General features: G+C 37.1%; 1 protein-coding gene across 2 annotated transcripts in view; it reads right to left on the bottom strand.

Moving 5' to 3' along the window:
- Window positions 1–1,261: 1,261 nt before the first annotated feature.
- Window positions 1,262–15,994, bottom strand: part of SERPINB7 (serpin peptidase inhibitor, clade B (ovalbumin), member 7) — a 43,640-nt gene continuing 28,907 nt past the window's right edge. For both annotated transcript variants that reach the window (XM_015559468.1, XM_006756805.2), the window contains exons 3-8: window positions 15,774–15,824; window positions 15,082–15,198; window positions 9,581–9,698; window positions 7,289–7,431; window positions 4,608–4,757; window positions 1,262–2,361 (exon numbers count right to left, since the gene is read on the bottom strand). In XM_015559468.1, the coding sequence (XP_015414954.1) occupies window positions 1,963–2,361; window positions 4,608–4,757; window positions 7,289–7,431; window positions 9,581–9,698; window positions 15,082–15,198; window positions 15,774–15,824 (978 nt within the window). In that variant the 3' untranslated portion in view covers window positions 1,262–1,962. The remainder of the gene's footprint in view (window positions 2,362–4,607; window positions 4,758–7,288; window positions 7,432–9,580; window positions 9,699–15,081; window positions 15,199–15,773; window positions 15,825–15,994) is intronic.

The following is a 15,994-nucleotide window of genomic DNA, read 5'->3' as shown; positions in this document are numbered from 1 at the left end:
ATATGGGGTCAGGTGGGGTTCAAGTTCACAGAAAATAGAAATAAAAGTACAGGCCAGGACCTGTTTCTCAGAGTCTGTGAGGCACTTGACCCATTGTGTGTGTGTGTGTGTGTGTGTGTGTGTGTGTGTGTGTGTGTGTTTCCTGCCTTTTGCCCAACCGTTTGGTAAGCCTGCTACCTGGTAAATTGCATGGTCACCCTACAATCAAAAACATTTCTCTGGCTATGGCAGATTATTCTAATTGGATCCACATAATCCAAAAAACATGAAAGGCAATTAGTTGAAGTGGCCCGCCAAGGGTCTTTATAAGAGAGATCTTTCAAATTAGACACGCTTGAGTTTTAATATGAACTTTGCCTTTTGTCATATATGAACTAACTTGACTTCTCTGAACGTAGTTATTAAATAGGGATAATAGCAGATACAACAAGGTTGTTGTGAGTGTTAAATGTGATGATGATAATAAAGCCTCTAAATAGAAAAAGTATTCAATAATGTTTATCTTTCCTCCTCTTTTCTAAGGAGTATGGATTTAACTCAAAGAAGAGTCACAGACTTGAGAAGAAAACTATCAGCCTCCCAAATTAATTCTATAAATGGGGAACTGAAGTCCTCCTAAAGACAGAGTCTAGGAATATGTTATACTTGAATGGCAATCGGTGGAAATGGAGTTAATCAGAAAACCCAATTTCTCCTAATACACATACCACTGCATACCAGTTAAATTCATTCCTTGCAAAGGTCTCTGAAAGACATCATAGTCATTTCAGGTGTGGCAGGTTAATGACAAAATTAATTTTGTCAGGAGATACTCTACATTTTTAAAATTATGTCACATTCACTCATTCATGCCATATTCATGGATTCCATAATATTTGTTGAAAGTCAAGTATCTGCCAGGTCTAGCATGAAGCATCACAGAGCCATGCTACAGGCTACTAGAAAGTTCAACGTGATCTACTGATTCTCAATTTATTTTTCATCTGTTGTGTAAAGCTACCTATAACCTATTATAAATATCCACAGGTACTAATCTTTCCCCCTTATGAATTTAAGTCCTCATATTTAAAATTAGCTCATCGGCTATGTAAGTAGATGTAAAAGTAACTTTCATGATTAATACATTAACAACATTTAACGAAATCAGATAGATATTTGTAAAGCATTCTTTTTTTTTTCATTTCTTGCTTGTTCAGCCTAGAAAAAATATATTGCTGGCAGTCTCACAATTGGTCATAGGAGAACAATCACACCAGTATAGTTATGTTGTTTTTCTTTATTCTGATAAATAGAGAAAACACATGTAAACTATACAGCATATGAAATAATACACTGTATATAACAACTGGCAACAGTTAAAAGGTATTTAATATTTGAAAAAACTATGTACATATTAAGTGTCTATCAAGGAAAAGCCAAAAGACATTCATTCTCTTGAAGTTATCTGTGAAATAATTTGGTTGGCCCCCAATCCCAAATCCATATTGTTTTGTTTGTTTTTTTGCTTTTAGATTAGAGACTGATTTCACATCAATGTTCAAGTCAATTCTAATGTCTTCTTAGGGTGGGCTTATTTTCTAGACCATGTACAATAAAACTAGACTATCGGGGACACTAGAGTTTCAGAAAAGATCTCTAGGGTGGCTTCTACATTGTCATTTCCAGTGGAGTACATGTCCACAATTCCCAGATGCCATGCCCAGAACTGTTTGCAAGTGGCTATGGAGTAGACTGGTAGAAATGAGTGTGGGTAGAAAGACAATGAAATTATAAATGGGTGGGGAAGACGGAGGTAGAAATGCTAAGAGCAAGATGGGTCAAGTCACCAAAGTCATCTGCTGACCAATGTGAGAGAAAGCAAACTAAAGGGAGCTCCATATGCTTCCTATTAAATTTTATCTATTCGCATGTGGTGGTTCCTTGATATCGATGGGACTATCATAATAGAAACCAATTGGATTGTCAAGGGCAAGAGACTTTGCCACTAAACAAGACGATGTCATTCTTCCTGATGACAAATAAGAATGGGTGATCAGCCCTGAACACGGTAGACTCGGGGAGTAGCTTTTCTACAATGGTGTTTTCTGAGACAGCAGCCGCCTCTGTGCCGTCCTCATTAACTTCTATGTACGAGTCGTGCATCAGTTTTGACAAAGATAAACGACCTCCTGAAGCTATGCCAGAGAAATCAGCTCTGGTTTCATCGAAGATATCTCTCAGCCCAAGGGCTTGTAAATAACGTTTAATTTCATATTTCTTCTCTATCTTGAACTGAGGAATAAACACCTTGACGTACTGACGGCTCATTTTTCTTGGGCTGGTCCATTTCATTAGATTTTTGAAGGTCAGTTGGTTTTCAATCTGTAAGAATATTCAAAAGGCAATTTAGAACCCCATGGTTAAAAAACAACTACAAAGATATATGGCTTTTCATAATTATCCTCTCCCAGACACTGTATTTATGCGTAAGTATGTGAATGGGTCCTGGAGATTTTGGAAATAGGAAATGATGAAAACAAATAGTTCAAGCACTCTTTCATAAATCACATGCTTAATTTGCTCTGCTATGACAAGGTGTGACTTAATTGTATTCCAGGGAATTTCTGTTCTCTGCCTACATGTGAACATATATGCCAAAGTGAAACAATGGTCTGGTGAAGGAACTAGGGAATCAGAGATCATCAGAGGGAGAAAGGAGCTCAGTAGTCATTTAAGTCAGTGCTGCCTGACCATTTTCTCAGGATGGGCAGCAAAGAAAATGATATTTGCATAGCTTGCAGGAGTAAACCAATGGAAGGAACCATGGGGGGACTTAAGGCAAGGAGCATAGAGCTCCAGCCTCAAGGACTTGGGGGATCAATATCTTCCAGCACAGTCACCCACGCTATCAGGGAGGCTTGGATCCTAAATAACTCTCCTACTCGATACATGCGGGGACTGAAACTCAAGAGCATGTTGGGAGATGTGCCCGAAGTACATAGCTAGGAAAGTTAGTTATATAGCTAGGAGCTTCCATCTCTCTCCAACACCCTTGCTGACCCCAAATGACTCACATATTAAATTCACTAATTCCTGAGAACTGGTCATAGATTATTCCAGACCTATAATGGGAAGATTTTTCATGTACATTGTTCCCAGATCTCATATATGGACATTTGTTCTCAAATTCAGGCTCACTGGAATCATAAACAGATTTTCATAGCTATTCATCCTTACCTGTATTCTTATCAAGAATCCAAATTTATAAGCAAGTTTAGTCTTATTTAAATTTTCTATAAATTATCCAGTTTGAAGTTAACCTGTAGTAACTTTTTATTCTATGTTAGTTTTTCTCATTTGGCCCAATGCAAAGCCAGCTTCCTCATTATTATTTAGTAATGTGGGATTATGTAGTTATGTAGATTTAGTTAGTTATTAATACTAGACACCTAATGATCCACACATTAGGGCAATCTATTACAGAAAAAGATAACTCAGACAATAAGTACAAAAAGAAATCTATCTTTTGAGTTACCTACTGCTTGTTTTATCCAGGCTACTTTTTCTATCATTGCAGATTATTTGAAGTTAAAATAATTGATATGTGCTAAAATCTCATTGGTATAAATATCACCAAATAAATTATTTAATATGAGTACCATATTTCATGCTGTTTTGCTTTCAATTTAAAAATGCCAACTTCATGAATTTCATTTGTTGTTCATGTCAGACTACATAATATAAATGAAGCATCTGGCACATTGTAGGTATTCAGTAAACAGTCCTTTTAATTGTAAGTACAGAGAAGGGACATGAAATCTAAGCTTCTAGGACTGCAGGCTGAAGACTAGCCAAATACATGAGGAGAAGAGGACAAAGGGATGAAAGAGTATTGGGATCTGAGATACAGTAATCATGTCTGGCTTACATAGCCACCACCATCTGCTCCTTGCACTGGGCGGTATAATTTCAGAGAGGAAGAGAAAGATAACATCCATGTTGAGAGAGAATCATTGATCAGCTGTCCTTTACTGGGGATCGAGCCGGAAACCCAGGCATGTATCCTGATTGGGAATCGAACCATGACCTCTTGGTTCATAGGTCAATGCTCAACTACTTAGCCACACCAGCTGGTCTGGTCTGTTGATTTTGCTATATCACTCACTAGGCAGTTCCTAACTGGTGCTTTTCCTAGAGACACAACAGCACAAAGTCAGGTGATACATTTTAATTCTCAAAGGGCTATGACTTCAAAACGCCATCATATCATTCCTGCCTGAAAATGCTTATTCTATCAAAATTTCAATATACGTGAAAGACAGTTTTCATCGCCAAGGGCAAAGAACTCTGAAACTCACGCACTATTTCCTCCATAGCTGAGATTTGAGAGGATTCCAATTTTACAATTGTTTAAATAAAATTATGCTAAGCTGAGTTAAGGCAATCTCAACATCCATAACAATGCTTGGCACACAGTAGGTACTCATTAAATATTTGGCAAATAAATTAATCAGTGGGTAAATCTCTAGCATTCCAACAACCTGAAACCTTAAAATTGATAAATGAACACACAAGTACCAGCATCCTAAAAGTCGTCCCCAGCAGTGGAAGTGGGAGTGGTAACTTACTTCAGAGAGGCTTTCACTCTGAGGCAGCATGATGTACATGCTTATGCCACCCTGATATCTGAGTTCAAGAACTTGCATAGGTGGGTCCTGAATGACAGACAGATTGAACATCCGTTCTTGATACATCATGGCAACTGCTTTCCCAGGACACTGGAAGTCAAGTCACAAAAACATTTTAATGATGAGCCCACCTGTTTCACTTATTGACCAGGCACAAAAGAAAAAACGTTTCAGTTTTTGTTCAGTTGATCCTGTAGGTTTTCCCTCACATGGTACCATTGGTGCACATCTTCACGGTGAAAGCATAGACTTTAACTGCCCGAGTTTAAAACTCCTCGGCTGTGTGACCTTGGGCAAGTTACTTCATCCCTCCGTGCCTCCATTTCCTCCTCTAAATAATGAGGGTAATGATAGTCTGTACTGCAAAGGATTGTTGTAAGGGATATGACAGTTAATATGTCTAGTACTTGGAACATAGCCTTGTACTTAGTGTTTTATCTGAAATGTCTCTATAATAAGTAATAAACAATTATTAAATAGCATTATAATTAAAAATGACTGATATAGATTTTTTCTCTCATCAGAAATAAAATGCAACCTAGTACTATGAAAATGACACAATTTAAGAATGAGGTCTTGTAAAAAAAATTAACTTTTGTAAAATACATCACTCAGATTAACACAATAGGTCTAACCTTGCAGAATATAATTTGCAGATTTGGAAACACTGTAGAGGTGTCATAAACCACCTTTTTCTTAAATGATATTGTGATTCTGCAAAGTTGTCACCTTGCCTGTCATATCTCGCTTTAGTACAGGAAATTCTATAGGAGGAGGATAGATAATGATTTGTGCTGAAAGCAAAAGTCCTTCTCTCTCTGGAAAGGATATCCATTTTGACTGAAAGTTTGAACCTCATAAAGAACACACCTGAAGTATTAAAGCGGAAAAGGCACCTGCCTACTGAGACAGATCAGCCAAACTGAGCCTGGTGCAAATAGGGGCTGGATGTTACAGTCATAATGTCACATTTCCGTGCCAGGGCAAGGATCACACAGCTGAGTCACGCTGGAGAAAGACTGACAAAAGACTTTTTAGCAAAGAGATCACTTCACCAAAACTGATGTCAGTGATATAGATTCCATAGTCTGTTAGATGCTCTATATCATAACTATAAGGGACATGCAATCGGCAGGAAGATTGTTTTAAACAGTTATTACATGTTAACACTTATGTAAGTAAAAACTTCTTTAGGAGCAAAAACCCACAAGCAGTGCAGGGGACAGGCACACAGTGTCTTCACTGAAGGAAATTAATCAATACAGTCTACGTGGGAGGTGCTGGAGGAAAGTGGGGAACAGAAGCTCACACGAAACTCTATTAACATGCCAGCGGTTCCTAAAATTCTAGTGCTGCCTAATATTCTTCCTATTCAATTATGCAGATAATGTCTGTAGAGACAGCTGCATTCTTATTAGGATTTATTGCATTATTATGTTTTCACATACAAATTTCAAACTATTTCTGTGCCCCTCTCTTTGTTCCCATGGAGACACTTGCATTGTAAACTTGCTCCTCAAGGTTGTCTTAGGACCCTGAGTCAGGGACACAAGGCAGGGCTGGCTGCACTCCATGCAAAGGGCAGTCACCGAAATAAGCCAGAGGGCCAGCCTATTACCTTTCTATTCTGGTCTTGTGCCTTCTCCTTCCTCTCATATATCTCCCAAATGCCTTCCCCTGCCCTACCTGTGGTTCCACTCTGCCTAGGTGGCCTTTTATTACCCACCTCCTTGCTCACCCAGTGACCTCTCATTTCTACCAGCATTCAGCTCTCCTGTGTCTTAAACTTCTGATGTGGGGAAATGTAGAAAGAACATTTCAATTGCATTTTCCACTTGAAAAATAAAACTAAGTTTAAAAGTTAAATCTGAATTTCTCTACCTCAGCTGAATAGACTGGGTGATTGACAGGGAAATTAGAGGAGCTTTATGGAATCACTGTATTTTGCTTGTGAGGAGCTCTGCAATGGTTAATTTGCTAAGACAAGGCAGCTTCTATGAGTCAAGGTGGGGACCCCGATTGGTATTTCTGACTCCAAGGTCTTTGATGTTTCTACTATACTAAGGTTATTATGTACAAATTGGTTGAAACTTTTTTTAAGAATACATATTTTAGAAGGTTATTTTAAATCAAAGAGAATTAAATTAAGGAACAGGTATAACCAATATTTGGAAATTCATAACTTTATTAAACACAACTTTATGTTTTATAAAATGAAACACGTATTTGCCTTAACTCAGGGAAAATCATTGATATTAAATGATTCTGTGCACCCTGCAGTTAGAATCATGAAAAATAAAACCTAGACTTTAGTCATATTTTCTTCTTACAGGGCCCCTACTGGAATGCTTTCAAATAAATTCGTATGTCATTCCTTTTCTCAATTTCAAATATATCTTAAGAAATATCAATTTACAGAGCACCTCCAGTTGTATTCTATAACCTGCATTAGCAGGAAAATAGAAAGTTTATCTTATAAGTACTTGACTGTATAATATTGTTAACACCATAGAAAATTAGTGAAGAACTGCTGAGCCCAGCCTCTGTCTATGTAAACACCACAACTGCTGTTAAGAAATACTATCAACAAAATACTTTCTAAGTTAAACAGATCCCCATACCTGGGGAGATTTGAAATGGCAGCGCATGGTGTCACTCTTGATAAAGGCCGACTCCCACTTGCCTTTGAAGTACACAGCATTCACCAGCACCATGACCGCCGATGAACTGATGCTACCTTCACTAATGATGTTCTTGATCTTGCCTTTGGAGAAATAAATTGAGAAAAAAATGTCAATTTTTTTAATGTAAGTTTTTTAAAAAAAAAAGATGAGATAAGCATATTTTTCTTATCACATACTTATTGTAATAATCTATGAGCAATTACGCTGTCAAGCATTTTTTTAAATGCTGTATGTGCAGTATTTAGTTTAATCCTCACAAAATCCCTGTCAAGCGGGACTGCAATTATCAAAGAGACTTGGGCAGAGAGAGGTTAAGTAATTTGTACAGAGTCATACAACAAGAAATACTAGCAAGAGGATTCTGACCCAGGAAGACAATTCCCGGATCCCCTCCTTATTCACAGGCACCAAATGCCTTTATTGAATTGACCAGGCCACAACATCCAAGTGTAATTTTCACCCATTCCAGCGAAAGAGCGAACTCCTTCCTTCATTCCACATTAACCAGATTTTTGCATTTAGCTCTGGATACTTGAATCACAACAGTGAAAGACAGTCCATATCCTCATTGGGCTCACACTCCAGAACAGAGAAGGCAACAGCCAACACAACAAAGGCCCCTGGTGTCACAGCTACATGCGCAGTGTAGCTGGGTAGAGGCACTCGTCTCTGGCTCAGTGGCCTGCTGAGGTGAGGGCAAGGTGTGGACTGGGAGAACTTCCATAAAGCCAGGACTTTTTATTCAGACATGGAAGCCTGGGAGAGCAGTGTGTTTGGGGCAACCCTAACACATTCTGATGCCATAGGAAGAGTAAAGCTGGAGAAGTTGGAGGCAGGGGCCAGATAATGAAGAGCCTTCAATTTCTGCTAAGAATTTTGGATTATCCTGAAGGCAGTGGAGAATTCTTGTTCACTACTCGTTGGAAGACAAGAAAGGGAATGGTTTTGATGAATCAGACTTGTCTTTCAAAAGGATGACTCTGGTAGTGTGTGGAGGATGGGGAGCGATAGAACCTACGTGGTTTTGCTATAACATTGGCAGTATTTGAAGTGTTCCCCCAAGTGACATTGAGTTCATACGCTTATCAAAATGAGCATAATTATATATGTATTTTTTCATGGAAAAGGAAAGAACAGAAATAAATAAATGGTCAAAACTGAGAAAAGTATTAGTAATCTCATACCTTTAAATACTAAATAGTAAATAGAAACTCACTCAGTTATTAAAAAAGTAATTGTGTAGTTTCTCTTGATGTATGAATAGTATATTTGAAACATGTGGTAGCTCATGGTCAAAGTCACCCTCTACTGATGTAATGATGAATTATGACAAAAAGAATATTGAGACACTGTATTCTTGTTTGCAGGACTAATTGTATGTTGTTGAATGTTTGCATTTAACAGTACAAATCACATGTCTCATATTTCTAACACAGAGCCAGCCTCATCAAATACATGTATATTGTTCAAAGTATAAAAAAAAGCAAAGCATTAGGTAATGAAATGGCTGGCGTTGGAGTCAGTCAATTAACAAAACAACAAGGAATAAATGTCCTTATTTGCTTTGTACAGAACATTAGCTGTGATTCTGTGTTAAGTTGTGAAAGAGACTTACCTATAAAGAGATGTACTTTTTTGTGAAGGCACTACCTGTGCCCCATATACTATTTTGATAAATAAAAATAATGTTTAAATTAAAGATAAAGTATGAATCACTTAGAAAAAAACAATGATATGAAATCTATTTCTTAGACAGTAGGATGTCATAATTTTAATAAGACCCTTCAGCCCAAGAGGGAACAGTAAGATGCTAGGTTGATCATTAGAATGAAATATGTTGTGGTCATTAAACAATGTCTTATAAACTGCTCTTAATCTTGTTCACTAGCCAGGCATAAGATATTGAGGATAACAGAGTAAACTACCTTAACTTATAACTAATTTATGAAATGGCCATAATAAAATTTATTGGTCTCATAAGATTATTTTCCAATCAAATGAGATCATGCAATAGCCAAGACTTCTTAAAAGCATAAAGCATTCAAATTATTAAGATTGCTCAACACCACATTACAGACAGATTTTAAAGCAATTTTAAGTAACAACCATCATTGCTTTGGATCAGGAAAAGCAGTGCCTTCTGTGTACAAAACACTCCCAATTGTAATGTTGACAGTTCTCAACATTCACATATAACTGACCTGTGGAAAAATTGAGCATTGCACTCACCATGTGTCTCATTTCTAATCCAGCTATTAATTTTATATCTGGCATCTTCTACAGCATTTGTAAAGTCAACTCGTTCCACTTTGGCATTGTATAATTTTTCAGCACACCTAATATATTCCTATAAATACAAATAATATACAGTTCTGTAAGTAATATACAGTTCTTATATTTCCAAATCACCACCAACTAAGCATATGAGAACTATATTCCTGAATTTGTCTCTTTATTTTTACTACCCTACTCAAGGATTTGTTCTTGCCTCAACGATAATGAAATGCAGCTAGAAATATATAAATATAGCTAGAAGAGGAGCTGGAGAACTCATGCTGACTGATAAACTTATATTTATCTGAAATGTATTGAGGGGACTAACAGAGATTATGGCTAATGCCCACCTCCTTGCCTTTACCACTGCTTTGTCATCATAAATACTTCAAGAGCCTCCAAACTTGTCTCCCTTGCTGATATTACCCCCATCTCACTGAAAACATGTCAAGTCTACTTCCTGCACTTAAGATAAAGCCCAAATCTCTGGATCTGGCCTGCAAGGCTCTGCTGATCTGCACCTACTTCCCTATTTCTAGCCCCTGTCCCCTCCACACTCTGCTCCCTAGCCAGACTCAACTACAGGAAGCTCTCAGAAGTGCCATGTGTCCTGTCTCTCTGGAGGCCTTTGAACAACATTCATTCTGCCTGGAATGTCCCCTAGTTCTCGTGGTTATGTCTTACTCATTTTCTAGTTTCAAGCATAGATGTCCTTCCTTGATAGCAGTATTCCCTGAATCTTCCTATGTCCTCCAATAGTCCCTGTTATCATACCCATCTTACTTACATATGAGATTTCCCGAGCCCCTCACAAGAGAGTAAATTCTGTAAAGTCAGGATAATATATGCCTTAGTTATTATTGTGTTCCCAGTCCCCAGCACATTGTCTTGCACATAATAGGTACTCAAGAAATATTTGTTGTTTTTAGTAAATATAAATCATAGCAATCTAATTTATCAACATACCAACAATACAACAAATACACACATGTACATTTTCAGGGAAATCTATGTATATAAAAAGCCAGCGATTGGAACACTGGAACAACCAGAATGGCTGGAACGACCCATCACTATAACATCCACTGTGGCCAGCCAACTGGCCCTATCGGCGGTGGAGCCAGCCAGCCAACCTCCTGGCCACCCCAACGGCCCCACCCATGCTCACCCCCTCATAGGGGGTGGGGCAGGCCAACAGCCCACAGCCCCTCCCCGCCCAGCCAGCCCAGCCCCTGATTGGCCCCCATCAGGGTTGGCGGGCTGGATCCCATCCACGCACAAATTCATGCATCAGGCCTCTAGTATTTTCATAAATAGGGAAAGTAAGATTCATTACAAGTCATATGTATTGTCAAGACATATCCTGATAAATTTTATAGGATTTTCAACCCTAATAATGAGGATTGGTTATTTATCCACTATCTGACTGCAGGATAATATTACCTCTATAAAGAAGGCTTTATGTGTAATTTCCATAAATAAGGCTCTTTCCATCTTCTGATTAATCCATCCATCAATCCATTTATCCATCCATCCATTTTGAAACTAGCTACACAGAATAGTTTTAAGAACCAATCCCTGGCTTGATGATTTGACGACTGCACAGCGTCAACACTTTTGGGAAATTCTAGAAAAGCTTTGGGTCACCAAAAATACGTGTGTGTGTGAGTGTGTGTGTGTGTGTGTGTGTGTGTGTGTGTGTGTGTGATACATATAATTTTTGAGTAGTCCAGCTAGTATGTCTTGCCAATCTCCTTCAAGCCCTGCTGCTTATATCCCTACAAGAATACATGAAACACAAATAACAAAGAATAAAACTATTGAGGATTGACTGTCTGTCCATATGTTTATTGGCTATTTAAATATGTTCTTTTGTAAAATGTCAGTTCAAGATTTTCTACTGGGCTGTTTGTGTTTTTCTTATTGTTTTGTAGGATTTTTTGGATTTGGATCTCAGTTTTTTGATTCTTATATGTATTGCAAATACATTCTGTCACTGTGGCTTGCCATTTTACTCTCTATATGATGTCCTTTAATGAAAACAAATTCTTAATTCTAATGCCATCTATCCTGTCTGCTTTATCCTATATAATTAGTGCTTTATATATCCCAAAACAAAGATTAAAAAATATTTGCTTATCCAAGGTCGTAAGAATAATCTATATTTATCTACTAAATATTTTGATTTTTCATCATTTACATTTATATCTATGATCCACCTGGAATTGATTCTTTTGTATATGGATAGGTGATATGATACATTTTTTTTGTTATGGCATTTATTACAATGCCATTTATTACAAATACCATCCCTTAGAATTGTTCTGCAGAGTCACATTTATTGTAAATCCAGGGTCTCTATGCATCTGTTTCAGGATTCTGTACTGTGTTCCACTGGTCAACTGCCTATCTTGGCAAAAATGCCAGAAAATCTTAATTATTGTAGCTTTTAAGCCTTAATTTCCAGTAATGTAAATCCTCTGGGTGTTTTTATTTCCTTTCTTCACAGTTAACTTTTTTCTTAATTCTTTGCATTTCCATGTAAATTTTAAAATCAGATCTTAAGTTTATCCAAAATCAATTGCTTTGAATCTATAAATAGACATCTTTATAATATTGAGTATTCTATGCATAAACAAAATGTATCCTTTGTTTCTAAATCCTTCTTTCTCTTATCAACTTTTTTATTTGCGGACATCTTTCATTAGATTTATTCCCAGATATTTAATATAGATGTTATTTTTTATTTTATTTTTAAATTATAAATAAAAGAGAAATGCAACTTAATTTGTATTCTAAACTTGCTAAATTCACTATTAAATCTAATAACTGATTTCTAAAATCTTTTTGATTTTCTACACAGTTGTTATCTGTGAACAATGATGATTTTATTTCCTCCTTCCCAATCCAAATCAATTTTACTTCTTTTTCTTTCTGTGTGTTACTTCTACTCCAATGTTTGTATTGGTTATGACTCCAATAAAATGTTTATGGAAATGTTACAAAACACGTTCTCTCCTTGTTCTTGGCGTTAAGGCAAAAATATTTGGAATTTTACCAAATACATTTTATGTAGAAAATTTATTTTCTAATTTGTGAGAATTTTATTTTCTACATCTATTGAATTGGTGTCAAGTTCTTTCTCCATTAATCGTCCAATGTAGTGAATTACATTTATTAATTTTTAAATGTTAACTCAACATTGAATCCTGTAGTTATTTCTGCATCCTCTCTATATCTTGAATGATTCTTTGCACTTTGTCAGAGCTCAGGAAAGGGTTGTTGCATATTGAATGAAGATGGTACATTAGTAACGCTTTAGTTTAGCTGCCACAAAAATACTATGCACAATTTCCATTTTCAATGCATATTGTAGATTCAAAATTACAAGTTCAACCATGAAAGTTGAGAGCCATAGAGACTATTAAGTATAATTCCTTCATTATATCAACCAGAAAACTGAGGTTTAGACATATCAACTGATTATTGAAGGACAAAAAGCAATAAAGTGACAGAGTTAGGACTCAGGTAAACCTGACCCTTAACGTGGCACTCCTCATTCTACCTTTAAATGCCTTTAAAAAAAATGAATATGGGATTCAGTTATTTGGGAGGCCCCTTGATTACATATAGTACTGCAGGGTTTCAGATTGGGAAAGGGTGTTCCTCTGATTCTCCTTGTCTTCTTATAGACTATGGTTCTCACTTCGTCCCATCAAAGACTGTCTTCTTCAATCAGTGGCCTGGGTGACACTCTTCTCTGTGGTCTGTGTTGATGCAATCACCTGGTTGAATTGTTGAATTAAAGGTTTTTTATTGTGTGCGTTCCTATGAATGAAGGGGGAAATGAGATTTCCTAATCCTGTGACCAATAAAAGAGTTTTCTCTCTTTTTTTAAATTGAAGAATAAATAGCTTTCATCATTCAAAGTTCCATTGTGGTATCATGATGCTTAGACTGTTACTCATCTCTTGATTTTGAAAATATCTGATGGTCATTAAGTTATGGTGGGAAGAGCCCTTGTTGCAATAAAACCAACTGGGTGAATTCTACATGCTAACCTTCAGTTTCCTATACATTTAATGAAGATCAAGTGCATAGCTTTTGATTTGTAAGAATCAACTGCTCTATAAATGTCACGATGTCATCATCTTCATGTTACCAAATCACGAGCAGACTTTCAATGTCTCCATTTTTCCAAGTTCTTGATCAGCTCTCACCTTTATTGTGCTTCTAGGTGCCTTGCTCTAAACACACACTGAGGGCCAGAAAAGGGAACATGGGAGCCTACTATAAATAGTAGCATGATAGACATGTCAACTTCCAATTGAAGAGAGTTGTCAGTCCTTCAGGGACACAGCAGTTTGTGTGTGAATAGAGACATAAAATGTGGGGATGAACATACAGGGTGGCCCCTGGAACACTTGTCTGGGATTCTTTGGATAAGATTGAAAAACAGCGTGGCCTAATGCTTCATAATTGGCAGGCTGGCAAAAGTTTTGGGAGTGGTGCTGGAAAGGGGCAAAGAATGTGAGTGGGTGACAGCAGAGAACACAGTAATGGTTGGGTGGAACACAGAGGGCTGGGAAGATGCAAGTAGGAATTAGTCCGGAGTTGTCACAGAGGTGCAGTTTTATAGTTGTCTCAGAACTAGAAAATTAAAAGGGAGAACAAACATGCCCAGAGAAACATGGCCACTGTGTCTGCTTGAATAGCACTAACCAGCTTCTGGGTGTCACAGCAATGATGGTTCTAGTATGGGCGGAGCATAGAAATATATAGAGTGAATTCTTATCTCATTGGTATTTGGATGAGAGGATACTAGGATGAATAAATTGATTATACAAACACCAAATAGTAATATTAAAATTTAGTCTGCTGACCTCAAGAAAACCTACCCCCCACACACACACCTCTGTGTCAAGTCTTAACTGCTCCTCTGCCAATGGCTGGTCTCATCTCTACTACCAGGAACTCTTTTTTATAAATGGTTTTACTGAAAAGATAAGTAAGTCAGTCCTTTAAGGAGAAATGAAAGGCATGGCTGAGAAAAAAGGAGGTGAATTCAACACTGGAGATGCAAAAATATGCCAGTAGACGCAAGGCCCAGAGGGAAAAATGACAGACTTTTCCCCTGCTGCCCAAGGACAACCCTAAGTAGGCTCTCTGCTTTCCCACCCCACTGACAGGTCCACATCACATCCAAGGGACATGTTCTCTTTGGTTTGGGAGCCTGTCAATCTAGTGACCCTGAATATGTGGATCACTCGTATGAAGTAAAGTTGTACTTTGAAAGCAGGTGATGATATTTTGAATACACCTGGGAGCATAATTAGTAGTGACAAGAAAGAAAACAGCTTTGTATGGCTGAGTGGAAAGATGCAAGCCTTTATTCAGATGCTGGATTGAATAAGACTCAGATCCAGGATTAAAATAAGACAGAAGGCTGAACTTACCTCATGAAAGTCAAACATTTTTTCTGCAAAAAGACCACTGGCAATGCTGAGTTCATATTCCTTGTGAAATGTGTTTATATCAGAGAGAATTCTTTTCAGTTGAAATTGGAGTCCTGGCTGTTATTAAAAAGATTAATTAAAATGTAGTATTGGACTGAACAGATATGCATACTCTTTAGGATATAAACCATATGTATTGTACAATAAAATAATTGAAAAATAATGGCACCATAAAAGCATCAAATAATGCCACATAAACCTACAATTTCTTACCCTTTCTCACAGTGGTGTCTGTGATTAAAGTGAATTAAAGGATTTACTAAAGTAAATGACTAACCTTAGAATAAAATTATTAACAGAAGATAATGAATTTGCCTGCTATGTTCACTTAATAATTCATTTTACCAATGTAAGTTGGCTGTGAATATCAAAGATAAAAGTAACACATTTAATTCCACACTACCTTGCCCAAATCTGGCCAATACACAAGTAAAATATATTGGTAAATTAATAATCAACAAAGATATTATTAAAAAATCATATTTGAAATATTCACATTATGGAAATCTGAGTGAAACATGTTCTTTTGCTTAAAAGGACAGGGAGCATAATTAAATGTGTCAGTGAGACAGGAATTTTTCTAAACTAAACATAGATTTAGAGTCTGTTTTCCTAAAAGAAAACGTCTTTACCTGAGTATTAGGAGAGTTTCCATGTCCTGACATGGTATTGGTGTGAAGTACCTGCAAACAGGGACAAGGAAAACAGTTAGCAGGTCAGGCTGAACAAGAAGGGACCTGGGGAAATAAAATAAGGTATGGAGACTTCATTGATAGTGTGTGTGTGTGTGTGTGTGTGTGTGTGTGTGTGTGTGAGAGAGAGAGAGAGAGAGAGAGAGAGAGAGAGACGCATT

The sequence above is a fragment of the Myotis davidii genome, unplaced genomic scaffold, assembly GCF_000327345.1.
Source record: "Myotis davidii unplaced genomic scaffold, ASM32734v1 scaffold11, whole genome shotgun sequence".
In the NCBI taxonomy this organism is placed as follows: Eukaryota; Metazoa; Chordata; class Mammalia; order Chiroptera; family Vespertilionidae; genus Myotis; species Myotis davidii.
The sequence above is the reverse complement of the archived record's forward strand: the minus strand, read 5'-3'. Positions and strand labels throughout refer to the sequence as shown.